General features: G+C 33.9%; 1 protein-coding gene across 3 annotated transcripts in view; it reads right to left on the reverse strand.

The window, feature by feature from the left end:
* The window catches only part of AKT3 (AKT serine/threonine kinase 3), a 339823-nt gene that overhangs the window by 67801 nt on the left and 252205 nt on the right, over positions 1 to 19817 (reverse strand). For all 3 annotated transcript variants that reach the window (XM_036887665.2, XM_036887664.2, XM_036887663.2), the window contains 3 exons: positions 18965 to 19087; positions 12358 to 12486; positions 1629 to 1843 (listed from right to left, as the gene is read on the reverse strand). In XM_036887665.2, the coding sequence (XP_036743560.1) occupies positions 1629 to 1843; positions 12358 to 12486; positions 18965 to 19087 (467 nt within the window). The remainder of the gene's footprint in view (positions 1 to 1628; positions 1844 to 12357; positions 12487 to 18964; positions 19088 to 19817) is intronic.

Here is a 19817-nt window from a genome sequence, read left to right on the forward strand (position 1 = left end):
AATGATTAAAAAAAAAGAATAAGACACAGACATGAAAACTACAATATAATTTTATTCTAACAGACACTTAATTTTAAAGAGAAGGTCACAAAGGAAAAGGTTCTCAAAGTTACCTGGAGGAGTCAGGAAAGGATGGGGTGAAAATTTACTCTCCTTGAAACCGAAGCCAAATATTGGATCTCAAAACGTAGTAGATAAAATAGAAATCCTAGCTCTGTTTAAAGATTACCTATCACTAAACGCTTTTTACATTAATTGTGAAATAATCACATTAAATGGAACATAATTCAAAGTCTGAACCAATTGAGAAGTTGATGCACTGCAATGAAAATACTAGAGAAATATCAAATAGGCACCAAGAGTTTGATTTCTACTCTTGTTCCATGTAAAATTTCTGTAAGAACTATGAAAAAACACTTAACCCTCTCTGGGCTTCTGTGTTCTCTTCAATCAAACAGAAATGAGAATAATACCCACTCTATCTACCTACTTCCCAAAGCTACTGAAAAAGCAAGGGAACAACAGACATGCAAATGGCCTGAAAAAGGAAACAAACCACTTTACAAATACAGGGTGAGACCTCAGTTAGTAGGATTATAAAACACACTTTTGAATGGTTCTTCACAAAGCAAAAAGATGGTACCTCTTTTATTATGTTTGTTTATTTCTGCTGAAGGTAAATCATGTTCCTCATAAATTTAGAAGCTATGAGTATGTAAAAGAAAACATCTCTGAGGTAGACAACATCCAAAGTTTAGGATGCATTTATTCCTTCACTCATTAATTCAGTCTGTCAACAGATACATATTGAGCCATAAACAAAATATTGTAAAAATAAATTATGTGAGGTGTTATGGAAGATTCAACCATATATGAAATGATCTATCCTTAAGATGCTTACAATCTAAGACATTTTCAGAGAAATACTGTACATGTATAGCTAGAAGGAAAGATGGATATATATATGTGTACACAAACACACAGATTAGGGGACATTTTTGAATTAATAGTCATTTCACATATGACTTACAAAATATATATGTAAATGAATATATAAACATGAACAAAAAATACTATAGCTCATTAAACAAAGGGCTGTAGGACTCTTGAGGTCAAAGCTATAGCTACAAAAGAAAAAGTAGGCGAAGAATTTTCTTGCCATTAGTCTTTTTAGCTATGCACAGAAAACAGTATCTTCAAATGCCAAACAAAAGTAGTAGATATGTGAGCACAGGTTAGGGTAGGAGAAGACTACAGAGAAGTCCCATCGTTCTTATAATGTAAGTCAGCAGAAATATTAAGGTCAGAGATAGAAAGGAAAAAAAGAGATCCTTCCATCCCCAGAAGAACAAACACCAAGGCAATTAGCAAGAAATTGTTAGCTCATAATATGGATAATAATATTCTCAAAATCTTCATGTGGTAAAATCTGTAAAATTTCCAAGTTAAGAAAGAGATGAGGACATTCTTTAAAGTTCTGTTATGCAGTTAAGATAAGTCAGTATCTCACTAGGAAGATTCTACACCAAACACTTGCTTCTTGGAATTAGTCATTTTTGAATTAATTCCCATGTCACAATTTCTAATCACATTCATCAGTAGCTCACTGAGTGTCATATGTGGCTTACCGTTTATTTGGATCCTTTATCAAGAGCCCTGAAAGCAATGATTTTGCATCTGAAGAGAGGGTTCGAGGAAATTTAATGTCTTCCATTAGTATTAGTTCAAAAAGTTTCTCATGATCCTGGTTGTAGAAAGGTAATCTCCCACACATCATTTCGTACATGACAACCCCGAGGCCCCACCAATCCACAGCTCGGCCATAGTCATTATCTTCTAACACCTAGAAGTGAAACCAGTAGGCAATTAATTACTACACATTGACTTATAAAGCATTATTTATAAAATATAAAATTTTAACATAAAAAGTAAATCCTAACTTTCAAAGCCTAGATAGGCTACTCTGAGATTGTGACATTTAAACTATGAAGTATCCTACAAAAGATATAAATCATACCAAATATGTGAAATGTTCCATTTAGACCCAGAAATGGTCAGTGTACGAAAAAGGGGATAGGCCATCCAACAAATCCCAGGTGAATTAGTATATGAGAGTACTAGGGTCGATGAAAACTGCCAGCCTATTTGCCTGTTTTCTCTGATGCAGACTTTATTTTTCATTTTGGTTCCGCTAATGTGGATTCTAAGTGACTCAGAGCTACACCATGCTGATTACAGAGCAGCATATCATGTGCTTTACTCATTCTGTACGGAGAAGAACTAAGTCACACAGATCAAACAAGGAAAGAGAGTAGTAAACAAAGACAGCATAACTGAGAAGTGTACTGGGCATGGCAATCATGGCAATGAATTTGAAATTTTTTGTTGGAGGCCCCCACAAGTTTACACTCTTTTAGGAAATATGTAGTCAACAAAGCAAATACAAAGATATATTATTTGGGTTGTAGTAAACTTTAGCAGCCAAAGCTTTAGTAACTACAAGAATTTCTGGTAAATGCTAACAGTAATAATCACAGATTCAATATCTACGTAGTATGTCCTTGACATTATTTCCCAAAATACATTATGTGCAAAATAAATTTACTAAGAAATTATATGAAAGTATCAGGCTATGTTAGAGCAACCTGTCCAAACTGGAACATGACAACCTTCCATTTGTCCCAGGAAAAATTTAATTTTACTTTTATATTAGATATGCATCTCATCCCATGGAATTTTCTTCATCTGTTTGGATCTTTCAATATTTTATTTTAAATCACTATATTTGAATAATCCTAAAGCTTATTTTATCAGATAATGCTACCTTTGGTATAAACATATCAAAAACCATAAACATGAAATTTATCAATTAAAAAATATCTTATAACTGATTGCATAAGACAATTTGATAAGAAAAAAAGAAGTCTTCATGTTCCAAACTTTCTTAGTTTGAATTAAGTAAACATACTGTTGAAGATTACTTACCCCTTTGTGGTTTTTATTTAACATTTACCAGTAATTTCATAGAATTGCATATATTTTTGATAGTCAATGATTACTATAAATACCATGAAAGGCACTATGGTAGACAGGGTATTTAAAGTTGGAGAACAGAAGTGCAAGAAAAAACTCTGTTACTTACAAGTTAATTTAGTAGTGTTTTTCAAATGTTATGAAAAGATTTTTAATTTAGTTGTACCACTGTTTATTTTGTAGCTAAGGACAACGAGGGACAATACTGGCATGACAGGAGCACAAGTCCAGTTCCTATGTTTTTCCAAAAATGTTTTATAAATAACAAACTTAACAAAATATTGTTGGGAAGAACAACAAATTTTAGTTTCCATCTTTTGCCAAAAATATTTCAAATTTCTACTTGTTTGAAATGAGTACTGTGAGAACATCCAGAAAACAAGAAGAAGGAATTCGACATGTGCACTGAAGTTAAAGGAAATGCTATACATGTAAATTTAAAAATATCAGTTATTTTGATTATTCAGGAATCTATCTCATGTCTAATTTAGTAGAATGTGCTTGCTGTTTGTGAGCCTTTATCTAAGTAGATCCAGGATATTACCCAGTAACAAAAATTTTTTTAATGTTACTACATTCCTACAACATCAACAAAACAGTGGCACATGAAAAAGAGCCAATGCGGTTTTTAACCTCTTTTTTCATAAAAACATAAAAAGCATAAAAGCTGGATTAACTGCCTCCCGGACCCACGTTTCACCAGCCGGGATCTCATCCCCAGCTGGCAAAACTGGCAACCCTTTATTTTTGTTTAAATACCTGGTTTGCAGCCAGAAGGGAAAGTGAGTACATAAAAAAAAAGGGTTTTATTTTTGAAGAGAAATAAACAACTGAAAAATAAAACCGCATTGTAAAAAAACCTGTTTGATAAAATAAAATATATTTTATTTAGCTTTGTAAAATGAACACTGGTTCTCAAAATACGTGGTTTTGCCTTTAAACATACGTGCTTTAATTGATATATAGATACATAATGCTACAATTAGAACTGTTTGCTGTATTACTGTGTGCTGAACAATTCTGATGTATTATCTTATTGACATGCAAACTTCAGCAATGTTGAGGAGAAAATACCCTAACAACTCTGCCAACCTTGTTTGTCTAAAAACTCTTTGCTATCAATTAAACAGAAAGATTTCTATTCAACTCCTATCTCCAAACAGGATGAAATACACAAGAAATAAAAATATAAAAATGATTATAATATTCTGCATGTAGATATATAAAACATGTTACCACTGTTCATACAACAGCATTTCTCTCCTTAAATCTATTTCAAAATACTTTTTTTTGTATTTAATGTACACAATATAATATTTTTGAAATACCTTAAACCAGAGTGAAATGAAAATTCACAGCCTTTGACATTACTTTTAGAATATAATTTTCCTCCCTTACTGAAAGCATTTTTTCTCCAAATCACAGTAACAAATAAAATTTATACTCTTTAAGCTAAGAGTTGTTATATTTTCCTGGCTATATCTGATGATTTTTTTTTCCCCAATAAAAAGGTTAATAATGACTTCTTGGTTATCATGAAGGTTAATCCAAAGGGTAGGATAATTGATAATGTAGAGGTACAACAATGGTAAAGTATATTTCAATTCTATTACAATGCTACTAATTATATAATTTGGATATAAATATAGATCAAAACCTGCTCCTAGAGAAATAATCCACTGAAAGGCTTATCTTGAATTAATCTTAAGCAAGTGTATCTTTTCCATAAAAATTGATGCTCTAAACTAACTCAGTGTTTAGGTATGATTGCAGACATGTGGTATTTCCTTCTATCCGTACTGCCCTCTGTAACCAAAGGTGGAGCTTTCCTTCATACCTCCATTTGACATTAATGCCCAAACAGAGATAAAGGACAGAAGGTGGTTCAGAACACTAAAAGAAATGTAAATGTTAGAAGTGATGAGAGATCACATCAAATCGACACTCAAAGAGAGCATAACATCGAAGAAATAAGGCTTAGTTTCAATTTTTCTATCAGGAGCCAGACATTTCTTCAGTTTCTGATATAATAAAATCTAAGATTCAAGGAGATCACAGCAAGTATCCATTAATATTAATTTAGTAGTATCTGATGTAGACACTTCCATTGGTAAAACCACCAGATGAGTTAAGAAATCACCATGAATAGCTCTCGAATGGTTACTAATGTCAAATAATGATTTTAAATAATAAACTATTTAAAAAATGATACTATTAATTAAAGTTCCCAATGTAAATATTTGGGTATTGGGCACTTTTAAAGAACATATTCACTTCAATATTCTTTTTACCAGTTAGGATTTACTGGGAGGCTGAAGGAATACCCCTCTCAGCTTGTTCTCTCAGCCAGGCCACACAATCATGCACCCAAGGCAGGCAATTATAAGGAGGCTATGTATGCCCTGGAGTGGCTTACTGCTCAATCAATAATCCTGACAGAACAGATGGGGGAAAAAATTAAACATCTAAACAAACTGTCTGCACACCTATGTTGTGAAAGTAAACTGCGAACTTGGATGAACCAATTTACTACTAATTCAAAAAAAAATTTCTTTTCTGGTAACCTTGTATTTCAGGTAACTGATAATGTTTGTATTTTATATATAAATACACATTTATATACTTTATCTTTTATGGACATCCTTTACATATTCTTAATATCACAAGAATTAAAAAAAAATAGAAGAAAGAGAGAGAGAGAGAGGTCTATAAATAAAACTTTGAATTCAGATTCTAAAATGTATTTCCACTTCGGGAGAAGTACGTATTTCCTAAGAATTCCAAGTTCCATGGTTTTTTAATATTTTCTTCAGAAACATATATTTTATACCCAGTTCTCAGATGCTTTAATAATTAAGAGACGAAACTGTAAATACCACTTGCTCTAATTAGAAAGCTGTAAGCGTTATGGCTATTTTCCTACCATGCACACACAAGTATTTCATACAACTAACATCGTATTTTCAGAAACCATCTCTGGCTAGAACTGGCAGTAGTTCCAAACAAGAAAAAAGCTAAGTGGATACAATACTGGTGATTAAATCATACTTATTTACATCTTCCCAGAGATTTCTCTCCTTCCTTTTTATCCTGACATTATGGGATTCCAAGCAACTAGGTCTTTGTAATCCAAGGAAAAATAGCCATTGTAAAATACTATAGGTAATCACTTGTGTTCCCAGTTAGGGTGAGTTTTGTCTATATTCTTATGCTTCAGAACATTAAAAATTATTATATTATTATAACCTTTAAATTTTAAAATAAAATCTGTGCTTAAACTAGGCTCATTCCAAAGTACCGAATGCAAATATTCTGACTATTAAAGCCATAAGACCCTAGACCCTATAGCACTGAGAAGAAGTTAAGGTGGAAAATAGCTACTGTAAGAACCGACAGATGTCTGGGAAAGTAAAAGCCACTACTTACAACCTTTGAGAGACCTTAACATTGAACTAAAAACTGCCGTTTTAGTTCATATTTAAACACTACTGAATTTGGGGATAAAATGGGATGGTTTTTAATATCCAGAAACAGTATAAATAGTAAGCCAACTCACATGACAGAAGTTCTTAAATATAAATTCTAACTCTAAAGCAGACAACTTCTATCTGAATTAATCACTATGCTCCTTTACTGAATATTCCCTTAATACTGGTGATGAGACCTTCTCAGAACCATTCAGGAAGATGATAGTTTTCAAAAACACCTCAAAAGCATAAGTGTTACATGAATTATTAATAATTAAACATTAGGGATGTGCACAACTTTAGAAAGTCTAATAAGACAACATTTTTGTTTTAACAAAAAGCTGGAAGTTTTAAGACTCAGTTTCATAATCTGTAGCAGCAGAATTTCATCCAAGGGATAAGCAAAATATAACCATGTACAGATTAAATGTGCAAGCATATGTAACTTTAGCCTCATTCATCTCTCCTAAGATCTCCTAAAGATAATTTTGACACAGCCCATAAAATGATGTCTTTTACATTTATTCTTTTTTCCATTTAAAATCATAAGTAAAACTCCAATAAAGGCACTTAAATCAACATAGGTTCTAACTACTCTTCCCACCTACACTACTCCATGGTAGCTATTGCCTTTTACCCTTAATTTATATGATTCTCTCAATTCATTCCAAAGCAGTTAATGTACATCTCTGACTTTAAATTTATATAAAATTTAATTTCCATTTATGCTATTACCTATCCAGTATATCTTTGTATCAAAATATTCTAGTCTTTTCAGGTATTTTCAAAATATATGTTGTCTAAAAAATATTAACTATAGTAGGCATCAAAAAAAGGTGACTAAAATGACCAGCAGCAAGTGAATGTTTCCTAAAAATGAGGTTTTGGACACTAAGAATGCATCAAAAAGTTATCTTAGCCACTGAAAGAAATAATATTTTATGCTATATGAAATAAAATGATATACTTTCTTTTCCTGAATAGCGACCACAACTAGATTCTATGAATTTACAACAATCAAGTCATTTTCTGCAATATTTTTGTTAGTTCTAACTTGATTATCAAATAATTTTTACTTTTACACTATTACAGAAGTGCATTTCTCTAGGTTTCCAAAACCACCTTATTCAACCTTCCCCATCTGTCACCATCTGCTTCTTTTTAGCATGTACTTTTTGTGTGATCACATAAGCATGTGAAAAATAACTAACATTCAGATGATTATCTGCTGGTACATTTGAGGACTGGGCATAATAAAAGTGAACTGCCAAAACGTACTTAACACTTTTAATTTTGTTGGGTCTTGCATGTAAGCTACATTTGATTTTCAAACTGTTTTACAGTTGGAAAGTTGATCAGGTACTGCTAACTCAAGAGCAAAGCTGAGACTCTAAATAATTAGCACTGCATAAAATGGTTTGGATTCAACGGGAGCCAAATCAAATAATAAAATTTAACAGTAAGATTTTATATGTGATTTCTAATTTCCTTTATAATTTCTAGGTGTGAAAATATAAATTACGAAAACAAAATCCCCTCAAAATATCTATGGTCCATTATGTATGGCAAGTCAAGTTTATTTCCTTCTAATGTAAGAACAAAAATCATTCATTTAAAATTATATATACTAATGCATTTTTAGAGATGCAGAACACTAAACACATGATTCAGATGCCTGCTAGAACTGTATTTCTGCAACCTTTAAAAAAAAAGACATGATTTTTTTCCTGTTAACAATGAAGATCTATAATTCTTCATCAAAAGAAGAGAGCAAATCCTTGTAAAAAGTATTTTTTTTCAAAAAATGTCATTTCTGTACTGTAAGAGTTACCTTCTCTGGTATCTTTGCCACAAAAGAAACTTAAGTTCATTTAAAACTTTATTTAAAAATTATCTATGAATCTGATACATAGGACAGTTAACCTGTTTTAAACTGTTCCTAACAGTCTTTCTGAAGTCTCTTTTAAATCCCTTCATCTATCATTAAATAGCAAAGCATTTCTACCAGAGTAAAACAACTTAAAAGGTAAAGAACGACCACTGCTTGATGAGCACAGACAACAGTAAGAGCTCACCATAATGGGTAAACAGCTTTCTTTAAGGAGAGAAGGGACAATCCTGACCATGAGCCACTCACAGCAGAAGCAGCACTCAGCAACGTGAAACAACCACCACTGCTCACATACTGTCAAGAGAAGTTTAGTATTATGATAGAATTTACTAGACATTTCAAGATTTGAGAAAGTGAGGGATACCCTCTTAAGTCACACCCTCTTAAGTCACAGGAGGAGGCTGGTTTCAGCACTGCTTCTCTAACTCCAACCATGGATGTCTGCTCATGTTACTGCCTTGATCTCAATTGAGAAGTGACTTTCTCTCAACCCTAAGATCAAATCTAAACTTTACATCTGGACCCCGATGTCCGTATCTGGCTTTCGGCTGCTGCCCACTGCCCCACAGGCTGACACACCTTTACTTTTCCTTCCTCTGCTCTGTACATAACTCCAGTAAAGCAATCATTTCCTGGCAGAATAATGATTGTTTGCCACATCTTACCACCTTGGTAAATGGCAGCCTACTTCCGGACAAAAACCATTTCGTACTAGCTGTGTATGCCCAGCATCTAACATAACATATGACAGCTTGTAAGTGTTCAATAAATATTTCTTTAATGAATGTATTTGTGTTCTTCAATGAAATGACCCATATCAGAGACCAGGAAAAAAAGACTTAAAATCTTGTTTTTCATAAGTAAGAGTAAACATTCCAAGTTATCCTAATTTAACAAAAATGCAGTGTTTGACACAAATACTTAAAATATAAGAATTAAACCGCATGATAGAGTTAGTTGTTTCAAAATTTGTCATCCTTAAATAGTAATTTCAATGATCATTCTCCCTATAAAAATAAGGTGTTAAGATTTTAATTATTAATCAGCATACATCAGTCACAGGCATATAAACTGCTTTTAGCCAGACCTCTCCAACATTTCAAAAAAAGGTATAAGGAAATGTTTTCTTTCTTGTTTTAAATGGGACATCATCATCCATGGAAAATATATAGTGGAGGTAACTGAACTCTCAAGAGGAACAAAGAATGTTTTTTCATGACATTCACAAAAACAACCCTACTCTAGAAAATATGGTCTTGTATTTGACTAAACAAGAAAAGCATTTCTAAAATTTTACCTAATGGAACCACAAAAAAAGAGAATTTTAAACTCCAGATTTTCTAAGAAATAAAATGGTAATTTTGTCAGCCTTCAAGAAAATATTTAGAAATCTCATGTATTTCAAATGATTAGCACTTATTTACAATAACTCAATATTTTTAAAACATAAATTTAATCCCTAATTGAAAAGAACTATTACAATAAACTGGCCTGAGTTATTATTATATGTATAAGGAATACAAGCATCATTCTGAATCCATTCCTCCTTCATAATTTCTTTTCATCACCTTTTCCTGTTGAGCATATATAAAACATCCAAGTTAAAAATAACAATTATTTACATTTATACATCTATTAATGTCATTGAAACTGTGACTTCCTTGGGACATAATGTGTGTAGCTAGAAGAGTAAAACTGGGCTTTATGAGATGAACTTAGAACTGATTCTTTCTCCACCACCTCCTAGCTGTGTACAGAAACGTAAAAAAAATTGTGATTCTCAGGTCCTTCACCTTTAAAAAAACAGATTTGCTATCACAAAAGGTTACTCCTTATATGTAATGCACTTATGTAGCATGTGGTACATAGCAGATGCTCAATAAAAAGCAATCTTCATCCATCAAAGATTAATTATTTGGTTCTAGCCACACTAACCTTCTTGGAATTTGAGGGAAGAACTGAGCTTGTTCCAGTCTCAAGGCTTCCACACTAGCTGCTCTCTGTGTGTGGAAAGTTCTTTTCCCCTATTTTTACAATAGCTGCCTCCTTAGCATTCAGTTCTCTGGCCAAGCATCACTTTTTCTGAATGTCCACCCTACTTGCAAAATATTTTATTTTCTAAAGACAGGCAACAGTATCTCGCACATTCTCTTCTGCAATGGAGGTGGAAGTCTGTGTTGCTACACCTTTAATCTGCATAGGCTTAGGGCAGCTTAACCAACAATCACATGACAGAAATTATGTGTGATTTATGAAACTAGGCCATAAGGGAGATGCATTCATGAATGTTCATCACAGATTTACAGCCAAAAACTGGAAGCAACCCAAATGTTTATCAACTGCTGAGTGGATAAACAAAGTAGTATATCCATACAATGGAATATTATTTGGCCATAAAAAGTAATAAAGTACTAATAATATGCTAAAACATGGATGAATCTTGAAAAGGTACTAAGTGAAGAAGCCAGACACAACTGGCCACATACTGTATGATTCCATTTATATGAAATGTTCAGAATAGGCAGCTCTATAGAGACTTAGGTAGATTAGTGGTTTCCTGGGGAGGAGGGAAGACAGGGGAGGAGATAATGGGTATGGGGTTTCTTTGGTGGAGGCATGAAAATATTCTGGATTTAGTGGTAGGTTGCACAACTTTGTGCATTTACTAAAAACCACTACTGCATACTTTATTTATGGTACATGACTTGCACCCTAATAAAATTTAAAATACTGTGAATAAATTTTCAAAAACCTAATAAAGCATTTCTTGATGGTTTCTTGGGTAGAAAAAAAAAAGGAAGCAGCTTCTGGCTTGCTCCCTAGGATATTCACTTTAGAACCTAGAGCCAAAGAAGTCTGACTACCTTAGGCCATGAGGTTATGAGGAAGCCCAGGTCACAATCAGAGGCTGAGGCTATCTATAAATGCTTCTGTTGATAGCTCTGTTAAGGCACCAGTTGATAACAGCACCAAACGTTAGACATATGAATGAAGATGCTTCCAGACTCTGGCTCCAGCCAGTCACTCCCCTACTCTAAGTCTTTCTGGCTGAGGCCTCATTTACTGTGGAGCAGAAATAAGCCACCCCTGCTGTCCCTTGACTATATTCCCAACTCAGGATGTGCAATCACATAAAACAGATGTTTTTCAGCATTAGATTTTGCAGTGATTTGTTACTCAGCAATAGCAATTTGAACACTATTGAAAATAGCCAGCATACCACACCCTTCTTCCCTTTTTTTAGGTTTTTCCCTTCCTGGCATTTATTCATGACATTATGTTATTTACTAATTGTTATTCTGTCTTCCTCCACCAGAGAAGTAAGTTTCCTGAGAGCAGGGTACTTTCTGTCTTGTTCTATAACCACATCACTCGGAAAAATACCCAATATACGGTAGATGCATGAAATATATTTGTTGAGTAAACAAATTAATGAATGTTTATGGAACCCTCAGTATGGGGATGTCATTGGTTGGAGCTTGCTTTGGCATGAATTCCAAAATGCAGCTACTGTCATTTCATTAACTTTCCCAATGAACTACTTTCTGATAATTAAGTATGAAAGGCCACAATACCACAAATCCAAATTATCATTATTTCTGTTCCTAAGGAAAATCCAAGATGGTTTATAAAACTTAAACATTCTTGCTGAAGTCATTCAATTATTTCATTGTAATAAATGAACCAAAGTGGGAATAACCAAGAAATGTATATGGCCAAGAAATAAAAATGCACTTACTCTATTGAGTTAGTACATTTGTACTCATAAAGTTCATAAAATTTAATATCTATATATTCTTGCCCTGTAAAACTATGTTAAACAACTGGGAGCAAAATAGATTTGATTCATGTTAAAATCCAAGTAAAAAATAGGAGGTACTGTAATTTTAAAAAGTGCTTAAGTGCTTTCCTTTTCACAACATTATGTTAATGCTTTTGTTCCCTATAAGTGGAGCCGCAGCCTACCTCTGGTGCCAGGTATTCTGGTGTTCCACAGAACGTCTTCATAGTCGCTGCATCTGTGATCCCTTCTTTGCAAAGTCCAAAATCTGTAATTTTTATGTGGCCATCTTTATCCAGCATCAAATTTTCCAACTGTGAGGTAAGAAAAATCACATAATTTGTTCTATGGTCTTCAAAAATAGGAAAATACTGCCTCAAAAAATTAATGACTGCTGAGTACGGTATTTTGGAAAAAGGATATAGTTGTAGTTAACGAAACTTTCAGTAATTACAAACCCTGTAATTTCTAACTCATATGTAAAAAGAAACATTTTATCAAATACTTCACAATGATAAAATTACTGAATTTTAAACCAATGGGAGTCAAAGCCATTACTGTGTAAGTTCTGAAGACTGAAGTTTGAATGACTTTTCAAAGCAAACATCAATCCTTTTTTAAAAAAAATTAATTATAATGTAAACAATCCCAAAGAAATGAACTTTTGTTCTACATACATATAGATGGTTTTCAACAATTTCTCTTGGGAACCTATTGCTACTATAAAATGTTCACTTACAGAAATGTTTTTTTGGTGGTGGTTGTAAATCAAACCTAAATCTTATTTTGTAAGGTAAGGCGATATCCTCTTTTGCACTTCTTTGGCACTTCTTTGTAATAAAGAAATACCAACCCTTTTAAACATAAAAAGAAAAAATATCAAAGTCAAACATTCAACAGGTAATGAAAATATATATCATAAATAGTATAAAGTTGGAATCTCTTTGAAACCTTTAATTCAAAAACACCAAAGAGAATATTAAAGGTTTAACCCAGTAGCAAGATCATCTGCCTCAAGTGAAAATTATGAAACGCAAGGAGGGAAGGAAGTTGTGCAAAGCCAGTGCAAATAAAAATGGCAACAAAAATTGCTCTTTTTCCTCCTAACTGGAACCAAAGTTATGATTATCATCAAAGACATACATAAGCTATGAGTTGTGATCCTATAACCTTAAGTAGATGGGGCCCCTAACCTTTCCCAGTCTTGCAGATACAACCTAAAGGTGCACATAAGAAATAAATAAGAAACAGGTGAAAAACATGTTCGCAGGATAAATGAAAATTAATTTACTTAAGGAGTAGATATTTATTCTACTCCTTAATGTGATAGTGTATCAAAGTGCTTACCTGAACTCTGATGCCAATACCAAATTCAACACAGAACTCCGTAAGAGCATAAACAAGATACCAATCAAATCAAGTATGATGAAACACTTGTTATATTATCCATAAGATCTTGTTTATAATGTCTTACAGACCAGAAACTAAGTACAATTAAGCAAGTTGTGCTCATGGCAGGAACGGTCACAAGAGACCTCAGAACTCAGGTAGAGTGTTTACATGTGCTGCCCCACTGGACTTCATGCTCAATGCACATTTCACCTATTGTATTTACTTCTGAGAAGTGAGTCTCCTTTTACTTGTCTGTAGAAAGCTGAATGAACCCTAAACATACTGTTGAAACTTTCAAAAAGAAAAGTTCTATTACTTTGTCTGAAGTCATACCCTGCATCTTCCTTCTACTTCCTTCTAACTGGAAGCTAAACTTAAGCCCACTTTACACAGATGACAATAAGTCCTAAGTACTGAAATCAGTCAGAAGCATCAAGAGAGAATCTCACTGTCTACTTCTATTTCTTGCCATTATCTTTCTCTCTGCCTTGGACTTTTTGTTCTTCCTGCTTTATTTTCTCTCCTTTTTTCTTCTCTTTCAAAAAACACCCCCTTCTTTCTCCCTCCCCATCAGAGAAGTTTATACTGGAGACTGTTGTTTTGTTGAATAGAAACGTATTATGCCCTCCTCTTTTTGAAAAATATGCTTATTGTTTTAATATATGAATATATGATACTACATAAAAACAAGAGCAAATTAGTTCTTAATGTTGTATAAAAATTCCTTAAAAACTTCAATACATAATCATATTGAATAAAACGTGAATGTCCTATCTACTCCATTTCATTCCAACTCCCATCCCTGTTTGCTGTATATTATGCTGATTCCTCTTTCTATGCACTGGGAAGTATTTGTGGAAACATGATACATGCACTATTTCTCCACATTTTGACAAGGTCATTTTGAAATGGATGGATACGTAAGTATCAAATGCATAACATTGTTTTTAATACTAAGAAGTATATATATTTTTAAAAAGTCCTGATTTGCAACTATTTCTCTAATCTCCTACCTCATTTCTAGGACACCAATGGTTCAGGGAGGAGGACTGAGACAAGATGCAGGGATAGAGGTGGAGAAAGGGGCAGGCTGAAGTGGACCAAGAGTCCCAGTTTCCCAAAACTGGGAGGGTTTTCAAGACACAGGGCTTAACAGGGGAAGTCTTCAAGAGACCAGGACAACTGGTCATCCTACTTCTTTTATAAATCAGCTTAAAAATCTAATGATACAGTAAGAATTAAGGTCAGCCTAAGGTACGGCCTGAACAGATGGGGTAAGGGCCGTGGTGAAGGAGGCAAGGCATGTGTCACATGGGAGGGGTAGAGCCACGTGGGTATGATCATGGAGCACAGCCGGGCTTCTGTGTGTGCTCGGGCTGTGCCCTGCCAACCTGGGCAGCTCACTGTGGATGTGCCATTGACTCCTATGAGCATATCATTGACTCCTGAGATATGTATGTTACATTCTAATATCTATCTGTCATATATGTATATATCTTTGAGGTCATTTTATTTAAATGGCTGACTTGTGATTTAAAAAGGAATGAGAACAGCAGTTCCTAAGAGCAGCAATGTAAACAAACCATTCCTGTCATTCACTCTTACATCCCAGGGTAGCAAGCATGGTGACATCAAACTGTGCTTGGTACCAAGATGGCCTTAGGCACAAGAATGCAGTGAGGAAATCCTCCTGTGTACACTGCACTGGATAGGTTTATGGGTATCAAAGTACCAAACGTCTTGCAAGCTGACCTATGACCATGGAAGTAAGAGGGTGTGCTAAAATACTGAAAGGAAGACACTTCTTCACTTTCAACTTTCTTAAGCTAGGAACAGAATCATAATGTATAATAGCAGACACCCCAGCAAGCTCTTTAAGTATTTACTACAAATAAGGAACCTTGACCAATAGTACAACTTAATTTTAGAGCTACTTAAATCTCTGTAAAAGAGGGAATCCAGAGTGACTGCCTTGTTAGAAGCGGGTGCTGGGGGCTGTGTCTTGAGACTCAGCATGTAAGGCATGCTGATTTCATTTAGACTGTCGGTTTATTTGGAGTTAACACCAGGGAGATGAGGAAGACTGGGAGGGCTGTGACAAAAGACTCTTTGAAACCATCACTCTGTGCCATCACCGAGTCTTAGAAATTAAATCTATTTGGCGGTTTCTCCTAATGTAATGGAATTTATTAATAATTTAAAGAGCTAACTTAAGCATTAAACTCTGATTAGGTAGAAAACAAGATTAGGTTTTTCACAAAGAGAGTAGCAACCTATGTATTATTTTCTACCCCCTGGCCTGTCATAAACTCCTGGTGAATTAATTCTTAGTAAATTTCAGTATCATTATATGCACCTTTGCTAATGTCCCTATTCAGCCTATTCTGTACTTGCATGGCCATGGTCTTTGAAAAGAAAGGTAATACTTGCAAAATAAGAACTAAGCAGAAAAGAAGTTTTTTATCTAATCTGTGCTATTGACAAAGCCTTAGATGGTATCATGAAGCAACATTAGTTTTTCCCAAGTAATCACAAGGAATCTGGGTCTTTATGAAACAAAATTTCATATCATGATATATATTAATAGACCAATAAGCAAACTGACTTTTTAAAGTACAACGAAGGTTGCAATAATTTATCTGTTGCTATGAACACTAAGTTATTAGTTACTCTGAGCTGATAAAATTAATTAACTTGCACATGAAATAATGGGGCAGCAGCAAATAGGTACTGCTTCACTTGAGAGGTGCAGCTACCATAGGCACCTCCAATGGATTTGCATTTGAATAAACACAAACTCATTAGTAAGGAGACGATCAAGACCAATCTGTGATCAGTCAAAGCAGATACTAAATCAGTTTTTGATGATGCTGTTACATCCGGTATAAGGATATTTAAAACACTCATTCTCTTATCTTCACTAGCTTTACTCAGATTTTAGACTTAACAAATATCTTCCAATATTAATCTAATGCATTCATTCTCCCATCTAGATTTCATTTTAACTCTAGAAAGGCAAAATGGTATAATGAAAGTAACATTAGGCCTGGAGCTAGGATTCATGGGTTCCAATAATCTTGACTATATCACCAACTTAGTCCACTACTTTGAATAAATCACTTACTAGACTTCTATTCTCGGCTTCAGTGACCTCACCTGTAAGCCCTATTTTATGATCATTCAATTATGCATAACCCTGTGCACTATGATACAAATAACACTTGTGTACGTTTTGAATGCTTGGCTTTTTACATTATGTGTATTCTTTTGGAGTATATTCATATTATTTCTGTCCTATGCTATATATTTACTTAGACCTTTAAGTTAATGCTCTATTTTTAAAAACCTTAAAGACACCACTTAATTGTCTAGTATATTTAGTGATCTGCATATGGTGACTACATGGCTGGTATTAAGCAGGAACTTTATATTGCAGTTTAATAAATTTAGTCTAATTCCATCATCAGAAAGGATGGGACAATAAAACTCATGTTAAATGAATGTCAATACACCAATATGTTCATTCATTTAATAGAGAATGCTGACCTAGACTATCTCAATTATATTTCTTAATCAATGCTGGTAATCCAATGTGCATTCTTTTCTTTGTTTCTCTAGGCTAATAATTCTACCTTCAGCTTCAAGAATTTTGAGTATGTTACTCAGTACTTCAAAATGATTCTCATTTTCTTGAATTCAGGAAATTCCCCCCTTTCTCCCTACAAATAGGAATCACAAAATACAAAGTGGCTGGAGAGTAGACACAGGCAGAGAACAGCTAACTATCTCTAAGTAAATTTGGAAATGCCAAAAAACTCAATTTGTAAGTTCTGTCATGCCATATAACTAATTAATTTTTTTTAAAATCTAGTTTCAAGATATTGAAACATTATAGGATTGTTTGGCCATACAGACATCAAGATACAGGGATGCTGAATTCTGTTACATTCCTGGTTATAAAAAGTTTCAGGATAAACACCATTACCTGCTGATTTATATTCACCTTTGTTCCATTCAGCAATCAGATAGCTGGTCATTTCTGATCAAGATGTTTGTTATATAGTTCATTTTTCCTAAATACAGCGTTTTATACCTTTTTAAAAGCTTTTTTTCAGTTATGTTATGTGAACATACGTCCTATATTTCATTGTCCTTGTGTAAATGAAACTTTCTGAGACAGTTACTCCTTAGGGTCATTCATAACATAAAGGCACATGATAGGAACATCGTGAAATAACCTAGAAAACAGCTTAAATAATTAGGTCACTTAAGAATCACAGGTGTTTAGAAAGGAGTGAGATGGGAGGGGCTAAACTGTGATTTCTTTCACATGCCATAATATGTAGATATATTCCTCACTTCATACAAACAGAATTTCATAAAGACTCATGTAACTTCGATTTCTACAAATCATAGTTTAAATGAACTAGTACTTGATAAATGAAGCAATCCTGTGCAAATTTTAATTTAAAAAATTAGATATGATTTACCTTGTAAGAAAATAAGATTGTCACATTTAGAATTTGTTTAAAATGAGTCATGGGTACAAATTTCCGTAATGTGAATCTAATTCAGAACAGTGTCATGAAAATTCCTACTACCTTTTATGAGCTACTCCAGGGGTCAACAAACTATGGCCTGTGGGTGAAATGTAGCCTTGGTGCCCCTTTTTGTAAATAAATTTTTACTGGAACACAGCCAGACAGACTCATTTATGAGCTTCCTGGGGCTGTTTCCACCCTACACTAGCTGAGTGGAGGAGGTGCCAGACACTCTATGGGCAGCAAAGCCGAAAATACTTACTATCTGGCCTTTATGTAAAGTTTGCCAACCCTGACCTATTCTGAGGGTCTCATTAGAAAGGAGTTTAAAGAAATCAAGTCACTATTGCCCATAAAACAATACAGTACTTTTAAAAATGGAAACTAAACACATTTTTAAAAGGCTCTATTAAAATGCTTCAGGTATTTAAACCTACCAAAACCAAAACAAGTATTTTCCTCCCAACAAATAATCTTACTTATTATTGAAGTTTCTTCATAATACATCAAATGATGTTAGAACATAATGAAATTTATTTTAAAACTCACTTGAAAAGTTACTTAACTTTTAATCAGATGTTTAACATTATTTCTAACTTTTACAGAAAAATGGAACAGGATTGGTAGACTGTTCAAAGCAGTCACGCATAAGTAATTTTGCTCATCAAAAACTTGGGCATAAAGGACTACTTATATATCAGTGAATGAAATGTTCTATCAAATGCAGTGAACTACATTCTTAAACAGGGTGCTTTCTTTCCTAGCTAAATCTGCTTTTCTCCAAACTGTAACTTTGTAATTACTTTGTGTTTGTCCCTATAGTCCCTGCAAAAAAAAATTTTGATACTCCTTTTTTTACCTTGAGATCACGGTACACAATCTTTCCAGAATGTAGATAGTCCAAGGCAGAGACAATTTCTGCACCATAGAAACGTGTGCGGTCCTCAGAGAACACCCGCTCTCTCGACAAATGGAAAAACAGCTGCAGGGTAAACAGCAGGGACAGGATTGTAATAATTACTGATTTAGTGGGGGAAATTAACACAAACATAAAACACCTCTCATCACCATATTGTGATGATAGATAGTATACTCTCAGTGGACACTGAGCACTCTTAGACAGCAGCTGGCTTATCTTTTCCAGGTTTCCAAGGGGAGACTGCGAGCTGTTAAATCAGCGTTTTAATCAATATCCCAATCTTGTTTAAGGCATTCTGCTTGCTACCCATTTAACCTTCAGTTACCAGAGGAAAGAAGTATGCATCCTTAGATTGCTTTTCCCCCTCACTATACTGTTGCTTTGCTCTTTCATGGATTAGGTATTGAGATATTATTAAAATAAATGAACACAGCAGAGGTAATATTTCTACTTACTTTATTTACATTTGATTTAAAGAAAGGACTGATAATTCACTGCAACTGACTTATGTGAACTTGTATTCCATAATTGGTATCTCTAGAAATGTTTTCAAAGTTTGAATCTATGTTTTCTACAGTAAGAAACTATAAGGATTTAATTTATTTTAGTAATGTCCAAGGTGGACTGAGAAGCTCCCCTTATTCCCTTTACTGTTCTCATTGTATATTCCTTCTCTTTCAATAATAAATTCCAGCACCAACTTTTCCTCATATAATCACTTAATACTGTAAGCCCGCTCATTTCCTGTTAGTCCTCTAATACACCATTCAGCAGTCGGCAAGTTTTTACAGGG

Source organism: Manis pentadactyla, chromosome 9 (genome assembly GCF_030020395.1).
Source record: "Manis pentadactyla isolate mManPen7 chromosome 9, mManPen7.hap1, whole genome shotgun sequence".
NCBI lineage: Eukaryota > Metazoa > Chordata > Mammalia > Pholidota > Manidae > Manis > Manis pentadactyla.